At 31.8% G+C, this 23909-nt stretch overlaps 1 protein-coding gene and 1 pseudogene across 5 annotated transcripts in view; one reads left to right on the top strand and one right to left on the bottom strand.

Annotated features, from left to right (window-relative positions):
• LOC143237938 (uncharacterized) overlaps positions 1-1637 on the bottom strand; it is an 82878-nt pseudogene extending 81241 nt beyond the window's left edge. Inside the window, exon 1 of the transcript XR_013020344.1 lies at positions 1239-1637. The product of XR_013020344.1 is annotated as an uncharacterized LOC143237938 (transcript). The remainder of the gene's footprint in view (positions 1-1238) is intronic.
• Positions 1638-1654: 17 nt separating this feature from the next.
• LOC143237936 (transmembrane protein adipocyte-associated 1 homolog) overlaps positions 1655-23909 on the top strand; it is a 57066-nt gene continuing 34811 nt past the window's right edge. For 3 of the 4 annotated variants that reach the window (XR_013020342.1, XM_076477700.1, XM_076477698.1), the window contains exons 1-6: positions 1655-1731; positions 2780-3290; positions 10217-10349; positions 13585-13674; positions 16494-16566; positions 18731-18810. Coding sequence is in view for 3 of the 4 variants with exons in the window: in XM_076477700.1 (XP_076333815.1) it covers positions 3100-3290; positions 10217-10349; positions 13585-13674; positions 16494-16566; positions 18731-18810 (567 nt within the window). In the remaining variant the exon portion in view is untranslated. Of the gene's footprint in view, positions 1732-1833; positions 1941-2779; positions 3291-10216; positions 10350-13584; positions 13675-16493; positions 16567-18730; positions 18811-23909 lie in introns of those variants that run through there. The other variant, XM_076477699.1, reaches the window with a different exon arrangement.

The following is a 23909-nucleotide window of genomic DNA, read 5'->3' as shown; positions in this document are numbered from 1 at the left end:
ACACCCCCACCCATACACACAGTGTTTAATTAATTAATAAAAAAAATTACATTTATGTACCTCTACTTGACACTACAAATTAAATTCACATAGCTACATACAGTAAGCTTTTATTGCAAGAGCACCCTATTGCAGCCAATTAACCCAATTACATATGCCTATCTAATTCATTTTAAAGTAGTTTACATAATTATTATTGTATTAAATTCCAAAAATAAAACTAGTACATTAAATTGTTTAAAACTTGAAAGTATCTTTCCAAAAAACATGTAGTTTCAGAAAAATAAAATGTTTAATCTTGTTTTTTTCAGTTTCATGCATTGTCAGTTATGAAATCTTAAAAATTACACTACAAAGTAGTTTTTATAAGAAATAATTGAGATACCTTTATTCCAGACTTTAACTTCTTAACATTATGTTTAAACACATTATTATAAACATCCCTTTTATTGTTCTATATACTGTAATTTTTTTAATTCTTTTTCTTTAACTCACAATCTTTCCTTATGCTTACAATTATAATATCAGAACAAAATAATATTTATAACCAAACCAAAACAATAGTCTGCATTTCTTATTCCTAGTTAGGGTTTCATGTGCATATATCAATAAATTTTAAACTTGTTTCATAAATTTATTTATCTTTATTTCAAATCTGTGTTTTACTACATCCTAAATACATTAAGTCATAAAACCAACCATATCAACAGCAAAGTGTTCAAATGCTAAGAACAAACAGTGTCTTTCTTCTCACTAATTCAGTATGGATGGATTAGAACATTGCTGAAGAATTCAGATATAACAGTAAGAAGAGTACACATATACTCTTGTGTGATAAAATACTTGAAAACTTTTATTGACCTTTAAAACAAGCTTATCTTAGTAAATATTCTTATATGCAGTTTCATGATGCAAAGTACAATTTTACTGCTACAAGAACTATAGCATAGTAAATATATTTGAAAGTCACAGTACAGAAAGTTTGAATAACACCAGTCTGTGTTCTGGGTATATAACATAAAAGCACAACAAAATCAACAGATCCAATAAGTTACAAAGAAAGTGACTTTACAGCAACTAATAACATTAGTTAGTCATATATTGTTCATTATACCAGTTTAGAATCGAGAAATATTGGAATTAGAAATTCTAGCTTTATTCTTGTGTATTCATATCCTTGCAGTAAAGGTAATACTGAATAATGTTAGTAATAGTAATATTATTTTAATAATGCTTACCATTATTACAAACTAATGCAAGAATGCCTCTATTTCCATATTCCCCATATGTACTTAGAATAACTTCTGTAACATCATCTCTTGAAACAGAGAGTGTTTTACACAGTTCAAATAAAGGGAAAAGTGTCATCTCCAATGGACAAAACGGGGTTGGACATCAACTTTAATTTAAAGGGTGTAATCTTTCCTTTCACACATAACTGTAGATTAAACGTGACCTACTTGATCCATCGTCGACAATGAAAAATTATGAAATGCATTTACAAATTAGCACAAATACTGTAAATTGTAAAACCCTCAAACATTATATCACTACTTAACGCTAAATTTAGATAACTAGATTTCACTTCAGAATCACTTAATAAACTGGCCTTTACGCTTAGCCTCAAACCAGATAATGTTTTAACTTTTGCGCAAGTAGGACAGGTAGCGCTATCTATACATGATAGCACTTTGACTTTTTGAATTTTATTGTAACGTAGTGAATTGTGTTGTAAGTATGATTTCTATTCACAAAATCTTTTTCCTTAAAAACATGTATAAATATTCCTAACAGATAACTTTATTTAATTAGTGTGAAAATGGATACCAACATTTTAGTGTTACAACTAATCATCCTGAAACCATAACCGAAAAACTTATGCAATTTGCAACTGTGTTTACTCTGTTCTTAATGTGTATAGTAATAATCAGCATACAGCGGTAGGGTTAAAGGGTTTTATCGATTTATATTAATTAAGACGTCTTAAACACGTGTTTTTTTCCGAAATAATAAATTATAAACTATATAATACTATTATTATTATTATTAATGAATATGTTGTTTTTTAAGTTCTACAACTTCTAAATTAAGACTTGGTTATATAAGTATTATAACTACTAATACTAAATAGTAATAAGGTATTACATTATAATATCATTGTAATATGTATGGGTTATTGAATAGGCCACATTTGAAGTATTGTGTTCAGTCTTAGGTGCCTTACTGTACTTTATAAGGGACTCTAATTATTTTAAAGGATTCAGAAGTGGGCTTCTAGAGTGGAAAAAGGTGTTACGCAAGGACAAGTTAAGATATCTGATATTGTTTACTCTTCAAAGAAGAAGAAATATACTTTAGTCTGTAGAGGAGATTTGATTGAGGTGTTTGATGTTTGTTATTAATGTTAAGGGAAGTGTTAGTGTAAAAGCATAATCTTTTTTTTGTACTTAACAGTATGACTAGGAACATAAGTAAAATATTTTGACAAAATAGGAGTCATTTTCAGTTAAGACAATTTTATTTTTGTAAAGAATAGTTTGACCTTGAAACAGGATAACTTTAGATGTGATGGAAGCAGTAAATTTAAGGAAAGCAATAGAAATATTTGAATAAGGCTTTTTATCATAATGGGTACCATAGATGGACCAACAGATCTCTTGTTGTCTTTATCATGATGTTTATTATTGGCAACCACATTTTAGTAAGTTTTTGTATATGTCTTGTTTTTAATTAAGACTTTAGGATGTAAACAAATGTTTCTTTTGTTTTATTTTTGTAGGTGAATAGTAAAATGAAGCAAAAGATATGAAAATTGGATGCAAATTCTTAGATATGAATCAAGGATATAAGTTTTTACTGATTCTCCAAGTGGAATATTTTACTCTGAATAGATATATGGGAACATATATCTGTATTTAATAGAATTTTAAATTAAACAGCCACAAAATAAGAAATAAAATAATAGTAAAAACTTCCTACTGGCAGTCAAGGAAATGTTCCTATTTTTTCCAAAAGAAGTGTTGCTTTAGGTTTACCTGGCAAAGGAATCTTAAGATATAGAAAAATATATTTATATACAGTATTCTGGTCCAATAATTCATGTTAAAAATGAAACTGACTTTAATCTATGGAGCTTCCAGTCCAGCTATGGAAACAAAAACTTCAACTTCATTCAGTGTGAACCACTATTTGTATGAGTCTAACATTGGCAATAATACCTTGTCACCGGCTATTTCAGAAAAGGAAGACATATGTAAATGGATTTTGTATGATGAAATAGGAAACTCTAGGTAAGTTATATTCTCTTTATTTTTCTACATGTATACATATATATATATATGAGAACATCAGTGACATCTAGCCAGTTACTCCATTAAAGTTACCACATAACAGCAAATAAAATGTGTTTTTGTGTGTGTATATATATATTTAAATTAAGTATTGTCCTTTAAATTTGCATGTTTATCTATAGCAGTTTTACATAATGTTTAAGAGGGAACAAAGGGCCCCTTGTCCAGTTGTGACCTTTTGTTTTATTTAATCAAAAACCCATCTTATATTCTGTTTTGTTTTTCTATTACTCATTAAGCCTCTCTTCAGTTATTTCAATTCTGTTGTGTCTATCATGTCTGCAAAGAGCAACTATCTGGTTTAAAAAAATTAAACTGCATAATTTGCAAATGGCTACTACTCTTCCAAATCTTAAATCCTATTCATTTATTGCCTTTATAATCTAAATACTTCATCAAATATTTTGTAAGAAAGATAAAATAATTTTAGGACCTATAACTTGCTCTTATAAAATAATCCTTTCATTGTGGGAATCATCCTAGTAGCCATCCTCTGATCCCTTTCCAATGACACTATGTCCATCTTAAGGTGAGGAACCAAAAACTGACATCAAAAGAATTTCAAACTGACACTACAAAGGTATGTCATTGGGTGAACCATTACACAAAAGTATAACTAAAAAAAAAAAATATTTTTTAAAAACAACTCTGTAATTAATCTTCTAAATCTTTAATCTGTAATATTCAAGTTTATTTCTCTGATTTTTTCATACTTCCATTAAAATGGGCCACTTTGCAAGAACTGCCCAAACTTCTAAGACATTTGAGTATCTGAATAAAGATTTCCTTATTTCTTCTATCATCTAAAAAAAATAAGTCCTCCCTTATTTTAATCTTTCTTGTAATAATGGGACTATAGCTGTACTGATTACTCCAAATGTCAGGGCCATAAGAACTGGTAAGGCTAATCAGGTTATAGCCTAACCACTTTCTTCATGGTGTGTATAACTACAAGTTATGTATAAAACCTTGCTTCTTTTAATTCATTATATTACATTATGTGTGCAGTATTTGTAGTTAAAATGTCTCAAGGCTCAATGGCAATTAATGGTTTACATTTAGATTGTATATGAGGTATCTTGTTTACAAGGACTGCTGATGCAATTGTAAGGGTAAATTTAAACTACGAATAGATGATGAAGAGACCCTTGACAAAGTAAATACAGAAAGAAACCTAGATATATAGAAAAGTGTAGTATGCAAACAAAGTACACAATTAGTTTGAAAGATACAAGCTAAGTTGTTACTATTGTAATGTCAGAAGTATCAGAAATAGATGAGTTTATAGCACCTGTTAGAATATTAAGGTTAAACCATGAGGAAGACATGTTTTTTTTTTAGAAATTATTGAGGATGACCTTTTTTCTTTTCTTTTTTTTCACCATTTGGTCAGGGAACCTACTAGGAAGAATGATGTTTTATATTTTTTGGTGAAAGTGATCGTTGCTTAATCAGGTTTGATATATCACTGCATATGGAGATGAGAAATGATGAGGTTTTTGTTACAAAACTTTATTTTTATTTGTTATAAAAATAAGTTTTAAAATGATGTGACAGCAATTATTTAATGTGCAAATGGCAATTGCATTAATTAAAAATACTGATTAAAATGTGTAAAATTGTAAGTGTTCAAGGTAGGCATGTTTCCTATAAAAAAAAAGTGAGGATGACATTTAAGTGTAAGACAGGGTTGACTCAAAAAGATTATAAGGAAAAAATTAATAAAAACATTATAAAAATAATAATTTGAATTACTGTTAGGATGGGAGTCTTACAAGTAGAGGATTACAAAATATCAAAAGGGTGGTCAAACAGGACATTAGGTGATTGGAAAAAAAGAGGTATATCAAAAAAAGGATTGCTCTAAAAATAACAAGGATTTCTTTAAATACATTGAGAGTAAGCAAATCTTAGAATTGAAGTGGGATTTACTGAAGTATGATAAATAAAAGTTTATTTTTGATGATCACAAGAGGGATAGTTTACTAAATTCTACTTATTTGTTTATTTTTTATGAATGAAGATTGCAGTAATATTTCTCAAACCTGAACAATTTCTAGGTTGAAACATGGCCAAACAAGATGGTCACATTAATTAGATGCTAGTTAAGAAAGACTGGAAAGTTTAAAGAACAAAAAGCTTTTATAAATGGAGTTTGGTCAAACTGGATTAATGTTACAAGTGGGATACATGAGGGCCCAGCATTAGGGCCTTTGCTTTTCTTGATTTATATTAGTGAAATAGATGAAAAAATGGTCAATAAATTGTTTAAATTAGTAAGAAGTTCATCTAGTAAAGATCATCTGTAAATTCTTGAGCTTCATTAATTGCCCATCCTTGTTTCTCTTCATTCTTCTTTGCCCAGGTCCTTGATTTACTCCCAACACAATGCTTGTTATTTCTGCACCCAAGCTGATCAACACCAGCATTATAGAGGATGTCATGGAAGTTCTAGACTGGTGAGGGCCATGCTGCTTCACTTTTCTGTTGTATGGGTTATATAGGTTCTATCAGGAGCTCTCTGCCTTCTGTTCTGTTTCCCACCTTCTCTTAATCATTTCCTCATTTTCTTACCACTCCCACAGGATCCTACATTTTTTCAGTCATCTTACCAAGGCTGTTCATGACCTGCTTTACAAATAAGTTATCAAACTGGGGTTTTATTCCAATCTCTTCATGGTTTCTAAGAAGATGGGGGATTAGAGACCTATCATTGGTCTGTCTCAGTTGAATTCCTTTCTGGACCCACCCACACTTCACTGTGGAGCTCTATCTCACACTTCAGAGGTATTTTTTCCAGGACTCTGGATGGTGTAATACAGTATGATGGCTGGATATCTTCCCATTATTTCCAAGTTACATAATTATCTTCAGTTTGTCTGTAAACAGTTCAGGGCCTTGCCTTTCAGACTAACCTCAGCTCCTTGTGTGTTTTGTTGGGTGGTACAATCTTTTGCTTCACATCTTCACTCCAGTGGGTCTTTGCACTCGTCATTATATAGCCAAGCTTTGTCCCACTTCTCTCTCCTCCAGGGGAAGGTGGTTATGATACTTTCCACAGTAATCACTTATATTCCCCTGCTAGGCACTCAATCAAGGTCTCTATGCTTTCATACACTGGATCTCCTTTTTCAGAACCCACAGTCACCACATGGTGATCTAAGCTTGACATTTTCCTAGTTCTCTGATTGCAATTATAGATCATTTATCTTGACACAAGACTCTCTCCACAAAGTGGCCCCTTGATCCACAGGTTTTTTTATTGACACCAAACATGTGCACCCTTTCAGCCTTGGGGCATTATAATGTTACAGTCAATTCAACTATTTGTTTGTAAAAGAGTACCCCAACAGTTGGCAGTGGTTGGTGATGACTAACTGCTTTACACTGCTAAATTAGGGAAAGCTGGTGCAGATAGACATTGTGTAGCTTTGTGTGAAATTCAAAAACAAACAAACTTGAATTGAGTATTGGAATCTCATTGTTATCCTTTATCACCTTTCCTGTTGAACCTTCTTCTATGTATTCCACATTCCAACTCTCCCTCAAGGCAAAAGGGATGATGATCTGTTATATAGCTTTGAACTTAACACCAAACAGACATAAGGCCAAGATTATTTAATTTTTTGTTTTATGATCCTGTCAACTTCAAAATTGTGATTTAAAAAAAAGCATAATCTCTTTTCTTTATATTTCTAAGACTGTATTTCACATTTCCAAAGGAAAAAAGTCTAATTTTTCCTTTTTTTTTAATTTTTGAGGCAGCATTTTGCTCATGAAAAAAAAATTTAAAGTAGTATAATAAAATAATTGAATATTGTGGCAATATTATAATACTTCAAGAAATTTGTGCTATTTTTACAAACAAATGTGCACCACAACATTGGATTACTATTTTTATAATGCTGTTTCACAAATTCAAAAACCAATTATAGTATTTTTATCATTGCACTGTGCATATGAAAAGGAAAACAATATTGAATCTCACAAGTTACTTACTAAAGGGTAGTATGGATCTCACTAACTGTAAGGATAAACTTTGGTATGTTAGACATTCAATGCAATTTGATGAAAAGCATTGGTAACTTGATAGGCCAAACACTTAACCTGTTGACTGCCAAGTATTTCAGCTGCTACGGCAACTCCGAACCAAGTTCAAAATACAACTCTAATGTTTCTTCATTTTGTAACTTTTTTTGTGATGCCATTTTGGATCGAAAGTGAAACAATTTGTAAGTAAGTCAAATGCATGTATGGTGCTGACATCTAGCGTTGAAGTTAGGTATTTTTGAGAATGAATTAACTCATCCGTGGCACTGCATTACCGATCGGCTTGGACAAGTTATCTTATCTGTGGCACTGAACAGGTTAGTGGTGACAAAAATGTTACAATCTCAGATGGTTACAGACACTTGAATTATATGCATGTTAGTAATTAATGGCACAATTTTATTGTTATAACTTTCCTTCAATCACTAGCTTCATAAGAAAATTTTCATAATAATAAAAAAACAACAAAAAACCCTGGCCTAATGACAATATTTTGGTTACTTAAATAGTTTGGATAACTGAAAATAATAATATTTGGAAACCCTAATTTTCATTAGATAATTATATTCATGAGTCTTGATACTAATACATTAATCTGAATAAACTTGAATTAATTAAAAATAGCAATGAAAAATAATTATGGCAATATTTCAATGACTGGGTAGTTGGAATAATGGATAAATTTTGTGACAGTAATCAATTTTGTTATAATTTCAATTAATCAGTTGTTGGAATAAACAGAGATACTAATTCTGACTAGTTGACTATTCTTGCAATGTTAAGTGATGTGATCATAAGTGCAGTTGATAATTGACTTTATGGCACAATAATTTTAAAAATTCGCTGCTCCTGCATATTTGATTTAATTGCACAGTTCTAGGTGGAACTTGTATATTATTATTCATTATCTAAATTTATACTTTCAGAGTATGACAAACCTTTGTTTAGTTTCATGTTTATTTGTAAAGTATTGTTTATGAAATATTAAAACAATAATTAAAAAGATTTGTTATTTTATCATGTGAAACTCAAGGATTATATGTTGTATTGATATTTTGTTTTTATGAAAAACTCACTATATTTTGTATTTTGTACAGTTTTAAAAACTGATTTATCATTATGATCAAAAGATGAATGTTTCATATAATTATGTTGTTATATGTTTGTATTGTGAATATATATACATGTATATATTGACTCAACATGGACAGGTAGTGCCGGTGCTTAAGTTGCAATCTAAGGGTCACAGGATCAATTCCCTGTCCCACCAAATCTGCCTTCTCTTTCAGCAGTAAGGGCATTATCATATGTAAGTTAATCCCACTATTTGTGGATGAAAGAATAACCCAAAAGTTTGCAGTGGGTGGTGATAATTAGCAACCTTCCCCTAGCCTTAAACTTAGGGGCAGTTAATGCAGATAGCCCTCATGTAGTTATGCATAAAATTCAAACAAGTGTATATATGCACCATTTGGTCTCTCTTAAAGCATTTACAGTATATATAATGATTAATTTGCAATTTAATGAACTGTGACATACATAAATAAGTGACAATGATGTTACTCTATCTAGAATATTAAATTTTAATTACGTGATTAGAAAACGCTCATTTGCTGTAATCATGTAAGAAATAGCTTGTGTGTTAAGGCAATGGATTAAGGAAAGAAATTTAAGTCTGTTGTTTTACTTTCTGAAAAGAATACAACTTGTAATATATGTTATTTGTATAGATCCAAATGGATTATAGCTCCCTGGTTTGTCAGATATTGATTAGAAAGTGTAATATACTATATGTAATAGACAGAATAAAATAAGTCACAAAGTGCATGCACATGTAAGTTGTATAATAAATTGGTCCATGAGGTTTAATCATTTTGATATTACCAGATTGAACAGATGTTATCAAGTGCATAGAATATATAATGAAGTCAGTTACATTTGTATTTTTTTGTTGTAAGTAGAAGCGTTTTATTAGAAAAGTGTGTTTTCATGGCAACTTTTTTAAGTATATGTTACCATCACAGAATCAGTTGTACATGTTTGTTCGTAACTGTGTATGGGTGACTACAGAAGGAACATATTTTGTTGGGTTTTTTTAAAGATGAATGTTGTTACATGTACAGAAACAAGTTGATAAGAAAATTTACAGAATGTTAAGACAGTTCTAAAAAGTTTCAGATAACATAACTTTGATGACACCAGCAGACTTGTACATTTCTGATGATTTAGTACTGTGTAAACACATCAAGGTGTTAGAATATTGTTATTGTATATAAGCCTCCAAAAATTGAAATAAAAATAAAAGTATGCCTAATTTTCTTGAATATGAACATCTATTGGGAAAATAAAGGTAGTATGATTTTTCATTCAATACATATTCCCTCCACTATTTGTGTTTAAAAAAAATTAATAGTTGCCAAATGTCAGTATTTCTTCATCTACATCACAGATTTTTGGAAAGAGTTGTATATGCACATGTACTTACTGAGGGAAAAGAATAATATTCATTTTTGTAGAATCAGCCACGTATAGAGAAACTACATTTAAAGTTACATGTGCTGATAAAATGTACTTTACATAAATTAGACAACTTTTGCTATGACTAAATGAAAATATTTTTAGGCCTAGTATATGTATTGATTTAAAATTCATTAAAAACAGTTGTTTTTACTTTAAAGTCTAGAGCACAAATGAAGTAAAATATGTGTTAAATTCACATAAATAATATTCTTATGACATAGGTGTGTTTATAGAAGTAGTAAGCTTATGTAGATAGATAAATGATATAGGGTTGTTTGTCTTTTTTTATTTTCTAGAGTTCGTATTTGGGACTTAAGTATACTTGTTCCAAATCTTTTATTCCTGTTATTTCTTGCAATTCGTTTCGACCGTGCTCGACTAAAATTGCGGGCTACAAGCAGTCCTATATTTTCTGCTTTTTATATTCTGGTGAGTTTTGATTGTAACAATTATATTATTAAAATAATTTTTTGTAAACATTTCTAAAATAAAGAAAGGATGAAAAATAGGTTTAATATAAAAAGACGTTATAACCTGAGTGCAAAATGAGTAGATCAGGATTTTCTTAAACTGATTTTTAAATACAATAGTTTATGTGACTTCATTATAACTGTAAACCATTATGGCATAATTCATACTTTTAGCTTCTCTCTTCACTTTTTCTTGGCTACCACTCAGTTTTGTAACCCCATTCAAATCTCATTCTAAAAATGATTTTTACATGATGCATCGTGTGATCTATAATCTTTATTTTATGATGTCCCAGCCTATCACACGACTTGTTATATTGTGATATCTGTACTTTGCTAGTACATTTTACATGGTCAAATTTATTTTACAATAAGTAACACTGGTAAATTTATTAGTAGTGTAGCAGTTTTACACTAGTAGTGTAGTGTAAAAATTAGAAGGCATACACATTTAAGAAGGTAGGTTTACATATTACTGTCAAGTATCAGTGCCCATTACACACACCTTTCAGTTATTTAAATTGCAAGATTTGATTCTGAGTACAGGAGGTTGCTATTATAGTGAATAAGATTATTTTACTTATTGGTTCTATGCCACATTTTCCTTAGGGCTTGGACTGTGCATTGTCTACTAGTTTAGTGCACCAGACTGTGATTCTGAGAGTCCATGGTTTGTGTCATATGCACTTTGGGGCAGTAACAGATGTTTTATAAGAGTGTTAATCTAATCATGTTTAATATGAGTAGCCCAAGGGTTGGCACTGGGTCCTGTTGACTGACTTTTTCCTTTAGCCTGTTTATTCAAAGACAGCAAGCTCAGATAGCCTTTTACAGCTTTGTGCAAAAATGTGAAACAACAATATCAGAGCTCTATCTAGCCTCAGGTTTAGGGGTTTAATATTTTATTTCCATTCCTAGTTCTGATATGTGTGTCATTTGTCAACACATATTGCACCAACCTGTCATTAAATTATAGTCCTCCACCAGTGGGAAGATGATACATTCTCAGTGCACAGTGATCCCCATGGTCACTAGCTTTTAATCACAAGCTAATCCTTACTTTGTCACTTCTTGTTTTCAAACATGTTTTTTTCTTTTTTCCTGAAGATTTAACAGAATTTTTTCACTTGTTATTTTAACCTTTCATTGCTGTTTATTATATAATCTTTCCTTAATTTTCTTTATCGTACTGAAAAGCAATATAATACTAAACCTTAAACTTATTGATTAAAAGATTCATTCAATTATCTTTGATTTGATTTTTTTTTAATCAGCTTTGCACTTTTGTTTCAAATGCACCATTGTAGATTCCTGTTGTTTAATCTAACATAAATGTTTCATAAGTTACTCATCAAGGTCATCTTTAGGTTTATTCACCATTGCCAAATCTGGCTCAATTTCTTTCTTACTAATGGCAGGAAATAAAATCCATCTTTTAAATATTTTACAGAAAATTGACCACTACAATATCAGTTTTGTCAGTTAACTTGATTATACTTTCCTGTTCCTACATGTTTCTGACATCTGCCAAGCGTTTTAACAATCTTTCACTGTAATTGCTAAATTAGAAACTGATGGTTGTGGATATACATGTATTCCATTCTGCCCATATATGCACTGTTCACAAATTGGTTGTGGGATTTCTCCTTCTGGTCAGCTGAATTTGGGGAAAAGAAAGTATGATCATCCTTCCTACCTCTATTTTAATGTCAGTTCTTAGCGTTTGCATTTTGAATCATAGTTGACTCATCAGCAATGTTATCCTCATCCTACCCTATATGAGTGTTAGCTTCTAGTTGTCTAGTTTTGGGTGCAACTGACTTGCCGTATATGGTCTGTTGCACCCTATCCACACTACACCTTTGGGCACATCCCTTATTTTACCTACATTTTGTTCATTAGGAAGATTGAAACTTTAATATATTGTGCCTATGATCACTGTCCAACCATTTCTCTCCCATTGGGATGTGCTCCACATAATTTTCTGCCTGATTCTGTCACATCTTTTCTACATCTTAGCAATGAGTATATCAGGTTTAATCTCCCATGTATAATCCCCTCATTAGAGAGTGTCATTTGGATGCTTCTACTTTCTCTCCTGCACCAGTCCCTCCACCTATTCAATGTGAAATTCCAGCTATGCATGTGAGTGGAAGTGAGGTACCGTGTCAGAAGTTATAATTTTCCCACACTGAAAATGTATTTCCAACAACTATTTGCCTCTAACACTTTTTATCCTTTCTTCCTACTGTCAATTGGTGTTTACATTTCATCTTAAACTCAAACTGGTAGCACAGAGGGAGTCACATAGATGTGTGGTGCTACTGTTGATGGAGGTTTGTTGCATGATAATTTGCATGTGAGAATCAGTTAAACCATGTGAACTGAGGGTATGTATGAGTGAAAGGCTTATGAAATGCAAACAAATTTTGCAAATAGGGGGTAGCACTGATTGAGAATAGCTGTGTATGTGAACAAAAGTAAGTGCCTGTTGGAAATATATTTAAAGTGTAGGAAAATTATAGCTTTGTCCAAAAGAAGTTTTGATATTGAGTTAGGAGGATCTTGAGGCCTGGTAATATGAAAACTAGTTGGATAAAAAAATAGCATTTTTATTTTTAGTTTGAAAATCACCTTTCAATTAGGCTGACTCAGTAAATGCATCAAGAATTCTTAGAAACATGGTTACTAAAGATCAGACATTTTGTCCACAACAGACTTGTAATGCTTACTAAAAGCTTGTCAAAGTTTATGAAGTATTCATTGTATAACTTCAGAGATACAGGATCAACCCCTTTGACTGAGCCCATATAGGTATTCACATAGATTTTCTTTCAGGAGACCGAGAGTGGCAAATATTTTGCTGCTCCTTGGGTCTCATGTTTATTAAATTTTAGGGATTTTAGATAAAACCATAATAGAAGTGTATTATTGTTTGTTAAATAAATTTAAATTCACTTCAAAAATGTTCCCCGCTGTTACAATGGTAAGTCTATGGATTTACAATGCTAAAATCAGGGGATCAGTTTCACTTGGTGAACTCAGCAGATAGCCTAATATGGCTTTGCTATAAGAAAACACACACACATACTTCAAAAATATGTTTTTAACAAACACTTTAAACTGAAATTAAGTGAGGCATTTCTACTTTCCTGTCTACCCCATGGAATACATAAAGTTGATTTATGTTTCAGGTTTTTGTAAATGCTGTCATCAGTGTGATTCGTTGTATCGTTTCCATGACAGTGAATGCAGCAGTGTTTGCTGGAGATGTGACAGATAAGGTAAGAACTTACTTTAAACTGATTGACATATATACAGACAGTTTAATAATTGTTTATTTCTTTTCCACTCTAGAGAACAGTTAAGTAATCATAGTCTTTTAAGGAAAATATCTTATTTGTGGTTTGTGTACATTTTGGGTCTTACTTGACTAAGGTAAGATTACTTGCTTTGTTGTTATGGACATTACAAGATTAAGGTATCACACTTAACACTTATATAACAAGTAAAAGGAATAGATGGTAACATCTTGAATTAGCAAGACTGATTATTTTGTAACAGTTTTATATCTGAGTACACTATAGTATTTAGAAACAGAAATGGTGAGCCAACAACCAAGTTGTACATGTGATTTAAAACAGAATTGTAAAGGAAACTGGTAGAATTAAATAAAAAAAATGTTCATGGCTGGTTGTTGAATTTGTCATGTAAACTGTTTAGATATATGTTTAGTATGGTTTCCACTTCTTTATTTTTCATGTACTAAAAGATGAAGCCTAATTATGGATCCCTTCTCCAAATATTCCCCTACTTTAACTTCTCTCCCTCTTTTAACTTTTAGCGTGAAATTGTTGAGTAAATCTTGTTATCAGTGTTCTCTGAATCTAATCAATTTGCCCCCCAGTGGCACAACAATATGTCTGTAGACTCGCACCATTAGAAACAAGGTTTCAGTACTCGTGGTGGGCAGAGTACAAATAGCCCATTATGTACCTTTGGGCTTAATTCTAAAGAAACAAATGTAATTGAATTTTAGTGATTGTTCATTATATTCAGGGACAATAATTCCTTGGAGGATGTCCTTGCACAACCACATCTGAGGAAAATAAAAATTTAAACCTACCATTTATTTTTCAAGAAACTAGTTATCCCATTTAAAAATAGTCTAAAATGTTGATCATCACTACAGTTGAGAGAAACTAATTCCGTGAGTTGATCACACTGTTAGAAAAATAAAATTGTCTTGACTGAAGCCTATTCTGTCTTATACAAATCTTAAACTTTTGTTCTTTCAACCTATTATCTTCAGAATATAGCTGGAAAAATGATAGGCCTTTACTCTGTTGTTTGTAAACTTCAATAAAATCAGTTCTTACCTATATTTTCTTAAGGGAAAATTAGCAAATAGAGTTTAAGGTATCTTTTTTTAAGATAACCCTTCCATTCCAGGGAGCATCCTGATTGTTCTTCTTTGAACCACATTGATCTAAGTGAATATTCTGTTTTGGTCAAAGAGATTAAAACTGAAAATAATATTCCAAATAAGGTAAAACTAGAGATTTCTATACAGAGATAACTACCTCTTTTGGTTTCTAATTCATATACTTACAGATACCTAAATTTATATTAGCTATACTTCTAGCAACAGAGCACTGCTTCAGTGAATTGTCTTATCCACCATTATACCAAAATCCTTTATTACAGTTGTGCTGTTGAGTGACTCATCTTATTGTTTGTCAAATTTAAATTTAGACCATTTTCCAGATATTTGTACAACTCACCAATTTATCACAGTTCTGTACTACTTGAATATCTTCAATACAACTAGAAATCCCCAAGAATTTTGTGTTGTTGGCAAATTTTACTAGTTTACCAGTTATTCCCCTATTAATACCATTAATGTAAATGAAAAAAAAGAACAAAGGCCCAAGAACTGACCCTTGAGACACTCCACTAGTAAGAAGAGTACAGTTTTCTGGAACTCATTAATGACATTCTATTGTCTTCTCCCATTCCAATACCTTACAATGGGCCTTTCCGTAACCCCTGTGAATGTAAGATTCTCATCTAATCTTTAGTATGGCACCGTATGTGATTTCTGGATCAATTACTGTTAGTCATTGATTGATTAATTTTGTCTGAACTGTGATGATTGTTAAAATATTGTCTGGTGATTGTTTATACATAATTGCTAAATGTTTGAAACTTTGCAACTAATCTGAAAAATAAGAATTTAATTTGAAATAATTATACAAGTGAAGTAAATACACATAAAAAACTAATACAATTAACATCATTATGGTGATAAAATATTTCTTCTTTTCATAATAACACCAAAACTTGTCTACTGCTTTATGTCAGGCATCAGTATATGAAGTTCCAATACACAGTTTGGAACCATAAGCACATCAGCTAGTATTTACAAAGTGGGTTCCACCTGCTATCCTTGTAATTCAAAACAAGGTTAATCCCTTAACCGAGGAAAATGAGTTAACTCATTCTGATATTGTTTGACTGTTTCTGAAATGGAGAGGTTGTTTTATCTTGTCTGAGCAATTATTTCTCCTTTTAAAGCTATTCTATGTTGCTTACCAGATGTTTTGGTTATATGGCTGTTTACTGGTGGTGCAATAGCAGTTTTTACCACTGAAATAATGGAATCAAACAAACACAGCTACATCAGTTCTGACTGAAATTTTAGCTAGTGACGATTTGTTATCATCAGATTCTGAAATAGATGCTATGTCTGAGTTTAACTATTTTCATCTTGTAAATTATCTCTCTCTCTCTTTCTCTCTATCTGGGTGGTGCATGTTAAATAAAGCAGCATTCTTCCTAAATTATTAATTAGCAGTATCATTCTCTGCCACATAGCAGTATTAACTTAAGTTTCTTGTGCTTTGACAGTGCCACAATCAGTTACGTATCTAAAATTAAGAAAAGGTGTAATTCACCTATGGCTATAGACTGTTTGGAAATTTTGTACAAGGTAATATTGCATTTATTAAAGTCAGCTAATTTATGGATTGCATGTTGTTTTTGTATCTACATGTAAATACAAGTAGTTTGTTACATATTTGGTTTTGTGTTCATGTTACAGATTCTTTGGGTGATAGTACGATTCTTTCTTCTCTCCACAGAAATGAGTGTTCTAGTATTTGGCCTAGCCTTTGGTGAGTGTTTCATGCCTAAAATAAGAAAATGTATATTAAAAGTTTAGTGTTTCATATGTCATGTTATGATTTTTTCCCTATATTTTTTTTTTCCAGTTATTTGCACTTTGTTTATTTTTTTATGACAAATAGTGTGTAACTTTATAACTTGGTGAAACAATGATAACTTCACAGGTTTAAAAAGAGAATCTTTACATAACACCTGTCACTCATGTTAATCTTTACCATTACCTAATTCACAGGAAATGCTGTCTTGTAACTATAGATTTGTAAGAAGATTGTGGACATATGTTTAGTTTTTGTGTTATATAGATAATTTTCTATCTTAGTTTAATCATTTTTGGACCAGAATCTGAAATGTTGTAAAACCTGTTCAATAAGATAGAATGTTTGTAGTCACCTGCTCAGTAAGCCTGTAAGTTTTAAAATAATTCATTTTAATATACAAGCTTCAACTAGTTTCTTTAATTGACAGAACGTGATAAATAATTTACTGTATACACTCTAAATTAATTCTGCTATTTCAGTATAGTTTTAACAATTGAAGAAACTGTATTGCTGATTTAACACTGTAAATTAATACCACAGTGTAACTGTTTTCATATAGTTTAAACAATTTAATAAACAATCATTTCTACTAGAAACTCTGAGAGGGAGTTTTTCAAACTTTGAATAGCAGTACTCTCTAACTCAGCAAAGTTTTCATTGCACCATCCATTTACATTAAAATAATTTTCTCATGTTATAACAGCAAAATCAACATTTTCTTTACTTGCTTTTCATAATTTTTTTAAAAATGAAAATGAGTGAATAATTGTGAGAGCAAAAACAAGCTTGAGAGAGTAAAGCAATAGTTTTGTTAGGTTATCATTGTTTCTAGCTCTTATGTTTCTTCTATCATTATTTTTTAATTTTTGCACTAATGGGCCATATATCCCTAGTCACCGGTACATGTCCCCAGGGTTACATAACTACAGTTTGGAAAACACTGCTCTCAGAGATGATCTCAAAAGTTCAATGTCTAATAAAAATGAAAGAAATTAACTGAGGGATGTGGGGGAGGGGGATAGGGTGGTTTTTGTTTTGTTATCTTGCATATTTAGGTAGCTGGTTGATAATACTTCATTTGAATATTCCAAAAAATAAAAAAATGTAAATTAGTCATATGGAAATGCATACATTAAAGCCATCAGAATTATAACAATTATGCATTCCCCCTTTCTATAGACACATGTTACTTGATTTGTAATTACCAGAGAGTGATGGAACTTCACTGTGTTCTTCTTTTAAGACCCCTGGTCACAAAAAACTGACCCAAATTTAGGAAAAAAAACATCAGACTCAAAAAATGTATTGGAGGCACCAGCTTACATAACTATAACCCAACAGCACAATCTAAAAAAGCTTTTTCTTCTGATTAAAAAAAATATACTCATAAGTGAAATCTGTAAAATGCCTTGCCAGGAGACTGTTTCACCTGTGGTGTTTGTAGATGCTGCTTACCTTTAGATTTGTGATTGAGTAAAGTAAATCATGTTAATTGGAAGCAGAGAAATGATGTTGAAAGTGAAGAAAGAAGAGTAATGAGAAGGACAAGTGATCTGAGAGGTCAAAATTGAAATAGATTAAAAGAAAGCTAGGTTTACAATATTGATTCTGGAAAAGATGGAAATACTGAAGATCTGAAACCATTACTACTATATACAGCTGTATCTTTCTTCATACTTCATAGTAAAGTCAAGTAATTTATTTCTACCAATTATCATCTTCTTGGACATAATATTTCAAAATTTGACACAATGCTAAGAAGGGTTGGTTTTTCTTGACTGTGGGTCTTAATAATTATGTATGCAAAGAAATTATACAGGTTTGTGGCATGGTATGTTGAATTTTGAATTAAAATATAATAAACATTTTTAATTTGGAGGGTTTGGTAAGAAAATTAAAACATTTATTTTGTTTTTTTATCAAACAGTACTTTGAAAAGATCCCTAAATTAATTCCACAGTGTAACTGTTTTAATATAGTTCTAACAAATTACAATTTCAGACAGCATTTACCTACGAATAAGCTATCAGTTAACCTTAAGATTAGGAAAATTGAATTTATTATTTATTGGCTTAAGATGAATCTTGCATAATCTAAAGTAATGAAATATGTTTAGGGCACCTGGATAGTAGTACAAGCATCAGACGAGTCCTTCTTGTCACGTCCTTTATCTCGTTGGCTTACTCCAGTACACAGGTAAATTGTTTACTTTTCAGTACAGCTTTAAAGGGCCCAATATTTTATGAGGACAAAGAAATTGTAATTTTTTTAAAATGTAGCACAGGATTCTATAAAATAAAACTAGGTTAGTTTTACTTAAAGATATTTCTGCTGAAGATTTACTTCTGTTACTTCTCTCTGTTTTCATGATCTCCAGTTAATTTGATAATACATACATCTGTAAAACAATTTCATGTCCTTCACATGTAATATTTGTAGGAGAGTCATTTTTAAATATCATTTCTACATAGCTTCCAACGATAAGAGTTTGTAATGTATATAGTCATATCTTTCTTTCACCACTTCAATTCAAGCTTACCTTTATTGTGTGTGTGTGTATACAAGGTGTTTTGGCCATATTTGAAACTTGTTTTAGAATGTGATTTAAGACAATCAGATGTATTATTTCAATCTGTCTTAGTGTTTCTTAGTTTACAAGTTTGAATATTTATTTATATAACCGAAGCACTTCTAAAAGATCTACCTTTCAGAAGTGCTCATTATAGGGTTTTTACTGTTTCATATTAAGACTTCTTAAAAGTACATTTTTCTGACATTGTAAATGCTTATAAGACATGTTTAGCCAGTGAAATCACATATATTCAAGTGTTTATCATCATTTGAGTCCAGGAGTTTTTTTGAAATGTTTAAAGTTTTTATTTCAGATATTTTTATCTGTTTTTGTACATAAAGTGAATGTTGTATGATTTTGGTTTTGTATTAGTTTTTTTATAAATGTTCAATAATCCAGTATTATTAAATTTTTCTTCCTCAGTAAAGAACTTGAATTGTAGACAGAAAGATGTTCTAAATAAAATTAAATGTGGATTAAATTTTTTCATAATATTAACATTTACATGGGTAAAAATTTGTATTACACATACCTGATCCTAAATCCAGAATGCTTGGAGCCTGAGCCATGCCAGGTTGTGAAATATTTTAGCTTTTGGTCATTTGGCCAGGCATATACTGATTAAATATATAAAGTGTGTAATACGTACATATGATTGTTACTTATGTGTCTTTTGGATAGTTTCACAGTGGGAAAATGAACAAAAATTTAAGTTAATACGGAGAAAGGATTGCACAACCAAAGGGCAGACTTGAACTAACAATGCATGCACTACATCAACTCACCATGCCTCCTAAGTAAAGTGGGTATGCTGGTAATTAGTTTAAAATTAAACCCAAAAGACATTTTTTATTGTGTACAATAATTTTTAGTGCAGTAATTTCAAGTTGAAAGTGTGCATCAGTATCCAAAAAACATCTAGTAAAAGGAATTGCTCCAAACTCACAGAGTGATTACCAGAAGAGCAGTTTCTGGAATATTCCTGTTTTTAATTGCCAGATTTGGGATTGTCTGGCTGTATATGAGGTGAAATTTTAATATTCTGTGATTTATAAACATTTTGGTACTTTTCTGCCTCTTTACATGATGTTTCATACTTAGTTTTCAATTATAAGACTACTTCTGTGATTGTCTTGTATGTTCCATGGCTTGAGTAATGCTGGTTTGCTTGGGTAAATTCTCCCTTTTTGATTGTTTTTTACATTTTAAATTTAAAGTAAGTGGATTACATGATAGAACTTAGTGGAGCAACAGTGATTTTATGATTATTTCATCATAGTGTTTCTCATTTCTTGCTTAATGTAAGCTACAAGCTTATTTCCAACATTTTCCATAAGTATTGAGTTTATGAAAATATTCCTTTGTCTGCTGTCCATTGAAATATTGGAATTTATGTATGAAATGATGTCTCGAGAGAATTCATATGTGCTTTTCCTGCACTTTCATTTAGTGTTTTAGTTTTTCAGTTTCCCTGTGATACAGTGGTGAGTTTATGTTCTTGCAACACTGAAATTTGTAATTCATTTCCCTATAGTGGACAGAACAAATAGCCCAACAGTGCTTTGCTCTAATGAAACAAACTTATCTGACCAAATGTTGTTCAAATCAACAATAATCAACACAATCTTTAAATGACATGTGAAAACAATAAGGAGACCACTTTGGGATAAGCTACCTTTGATTAGTTCTCTTCTGTTGGTTCGTCAAGAATGTGATGTGGGTCTTTCCCCAGTTGTTTTTGAGCTTGAACTTTATGTCTGAACTGTCTGAGAGAAAAGTTTTATTTTTCTTTCCATTCATGCATAGTGTTGTTCATGAAGTGAAGTTCACTTCTCAGTTAAATGAAGATACAGTTGTGTATTATCTGACAAGGTTGTTGGAACTTTGTGATTTAGTCTATCACTGTTAGGTAGTTCCACCTCTTCACAAATGTGTTGCTTTAAGAATGGGGTGCATATATCAACAACAAGAATTCCAAGTTGTGTGCATGGATTATGAGGTTTTCCTTCACAGTGTTGTAGTTCTTGCTCTTCAATAGGCAATACTTCATGATATGGGCTTATTAAGGGAAAAATTGTCAGGCTTTACTCTGATAAATTTGTGGTGGTGTCTTGTGTTTCTCATCAAGGAGGCACTTGTTTCAGGGCACCTTGTTTTTGAATCTTGGACCTTCTTTCGTAGGACCATTCCTGTCATATCACCCGACTAGCATGCCATGTTCAGTGGGTGATGCATGCAGTAGCAGGTCAGTTATTTTAATCCAGTTAAATTCTCTTGAAAGAATAGATTCTGCATTACACAACATTACAATAAATGAACCTTTAAAACTTCAAGAAGAAAATATGTGCAATAACTGAAGATGAACCAGTTAGTGCATGTATCAACAATATGAGTCATGTAAAAATGCTACAGATACACTATCTCACAACCAGTTAGAAGCTATATATGTCAGCATGATGAGTTACCTACAGATGCACCAGCTTAGTACCAATTAAAGGTAATATCTCAACATGTTTAGTCACCAACAGTTGCTGTACTATAGGATAGGGTGTGTGTTTTCTTATAGCAAAGCCACATCGAGCTATCTGCTGTGTCCACCAAGGGGAATCAAACCTCTGATTTTAGCATTGTAAATCCGTAGACTTACCGCTGTACCAGCTGGGGACTCTGTGTGGTAGGAGATATATGTGTTAACATGGTAAATCACTTATAGATGCTTCTATTGCTGAATATCTGCAAGTCTTGTTTATGTCATTGGATCTTGTTTATTTTACATACTTTTAAAATACTGTCTTTCTATAGAAAATCATGCTACTTGTGATGGTAGCTTGGTGAATAATTTAGGATTTAGTTTGTTAGGACTGCTGTATAAAACCATACCATTTCTTGTCAGCAGCTGAAGCAGTAATTGCACCATACCAATATACCATTTATCAAGATCTCAGGATACAGTTTAATATGTCGAGGTATTATATCTAACTTTACCACATTTCAGTTATTTCTGAATTTACTCAGTGTTTGGGTTTGTTAACTATATTGTATTGCTGTTTTTTCTAAAAAAAAAATTGCCATATTTTCTCAGAGCCATTCCAGAATTAAGAATATTTGTGAATGATTGAATCACCTACAGTTGCTACAGATGTATCAGTTGAGCATCTGGTAGAGGCAATATTTTTCAGCATAATGAGTTACCTACAGGTGCTTCAAATATGCAGGCTGAATACCAGGTAGAGGTAATATGCATGTGCAAAAGATATAAGTCACTTGAAGTTGCAACAGATATACCAGATGAACACCGAGTAGAGGCAATATTATGTGTCCAGAAGGTGATTCTCCAGATATGCCAATTTAACACCAGGTAGAGATAATAACATGTATAGGGTATTAACTGGTGTCTCATCTGTAGGTGCTACAAATACAATAGTTGAAGACCAGTTAGAGATTATATGATATGTCAACAGGGTAACTCATCATCAATTGTACCAGATAAACATCTGATAGAATTAATGTTTACCAACAGGGTGAATCATTTACAGATGTGCTGATTGAACACTAGGTAGAGATAGTATCATGTGTCAACAGGGTAACTCATCTACAACACTATGTAACAAAATTTTTACTTTTTCTTGTTCCTGGGCAGAAAGTGTTATTTCCCATTTGTTTATGCCTAAGTAAACTGAAAAGACCTATTTTTCTCTTTTGCAACTTGGGTAATGAAATTTTCAAATTTATCCATTTTCTAGAACATTCCAGGTAGATTCAGTGCTGAGTAGCTGATAGAGAATTTTCAAGAACTTTTTAGAATATTGTAGAACTTACAAGAATTTTATAGAATTTTGTAGAACTTACGAGAATTTTCAAGAACTTTCCATAGTAATATATATACAGGGGCTCACCACTTCAGTTTAGTTCTAGCTGCCTTAATGAACACATAGACCTATCTGATTTTATCAGAGATGACATCAAGAAGCTGCAAGCATTCTCCAGACGCATTCTGCTATGTATGTGGCTAATTTACCAAAACAAGAGCAAAAAAGTACTCTGTTACAACATCTGCCTTGAAGTATGACAGGTATGGCTGGGAGGTTATTGGAAACTTCAGAATGATGGAATACCTGATGGGTCTCCAAGGAGACTCCACCAAGTTTCCCTGTTATCTTTGCCTTTGGGACAGCAGGGACACCACAGTGCACTACAACAGGAGGCACAATGTCAAGTGTGAGCCACTAGTGGACCTCGAGAATGTGTTGTTTCCACCATTGCACATAAAATTAGGTCTTATGAAACAATTTGTCACAGCTTTTGATAAGGAGTCTGCAGTCTTCAAATACCTATGAGACTTCTTCCCTGAGCTGTCTGAGGTAAAGGTCAAAGCTGGTGTCTTCATTGGACCACAAATAAAAAAGGTCCTGGAATGCACAGAATTCCCCAAGAAGCTCAGTAGGAAGGAAAAAAAAAAGCTTGGGGGAGCTTTGTCGCAGTGGTTCAGGACTTGTTGAGGCTTTGGTGAAGAACTACTGCAAAATGGGCTGCAGGATGTCCCTGAAAGTCCATATTGTTGACGCTCATCTTGATAAATTGGAGGAGAACATGGGAGCATACTCGGAGGAGCAAGGTGAATGCTTCAACCAAGATATAGTGGACTTTGAACACTGCTATCAAGGAGCTTACAACGAAAAGATGATGGGAGGCTATATTTGGGGACTGATACGTGAAAGTTGTT

The sequence above is a fragment of the Tachypleus tridentatus genome, chromosome 13 (assembly GCF_004210375.1).
Source record: "Tachypleus tridentatus isolate NWPU-2018 chromosome 13, ASM421037v1, whole genome shotgun sequence".
NCBI lineage: Eukaryota > Metazoa > Arthropoda > Merostomata > Xiphosura > Limulidae > Tachypleus > Tachypleus tridentatus.
This window is presented reverse-complemented; position numbering and strand designations above follow the sequence as displayed.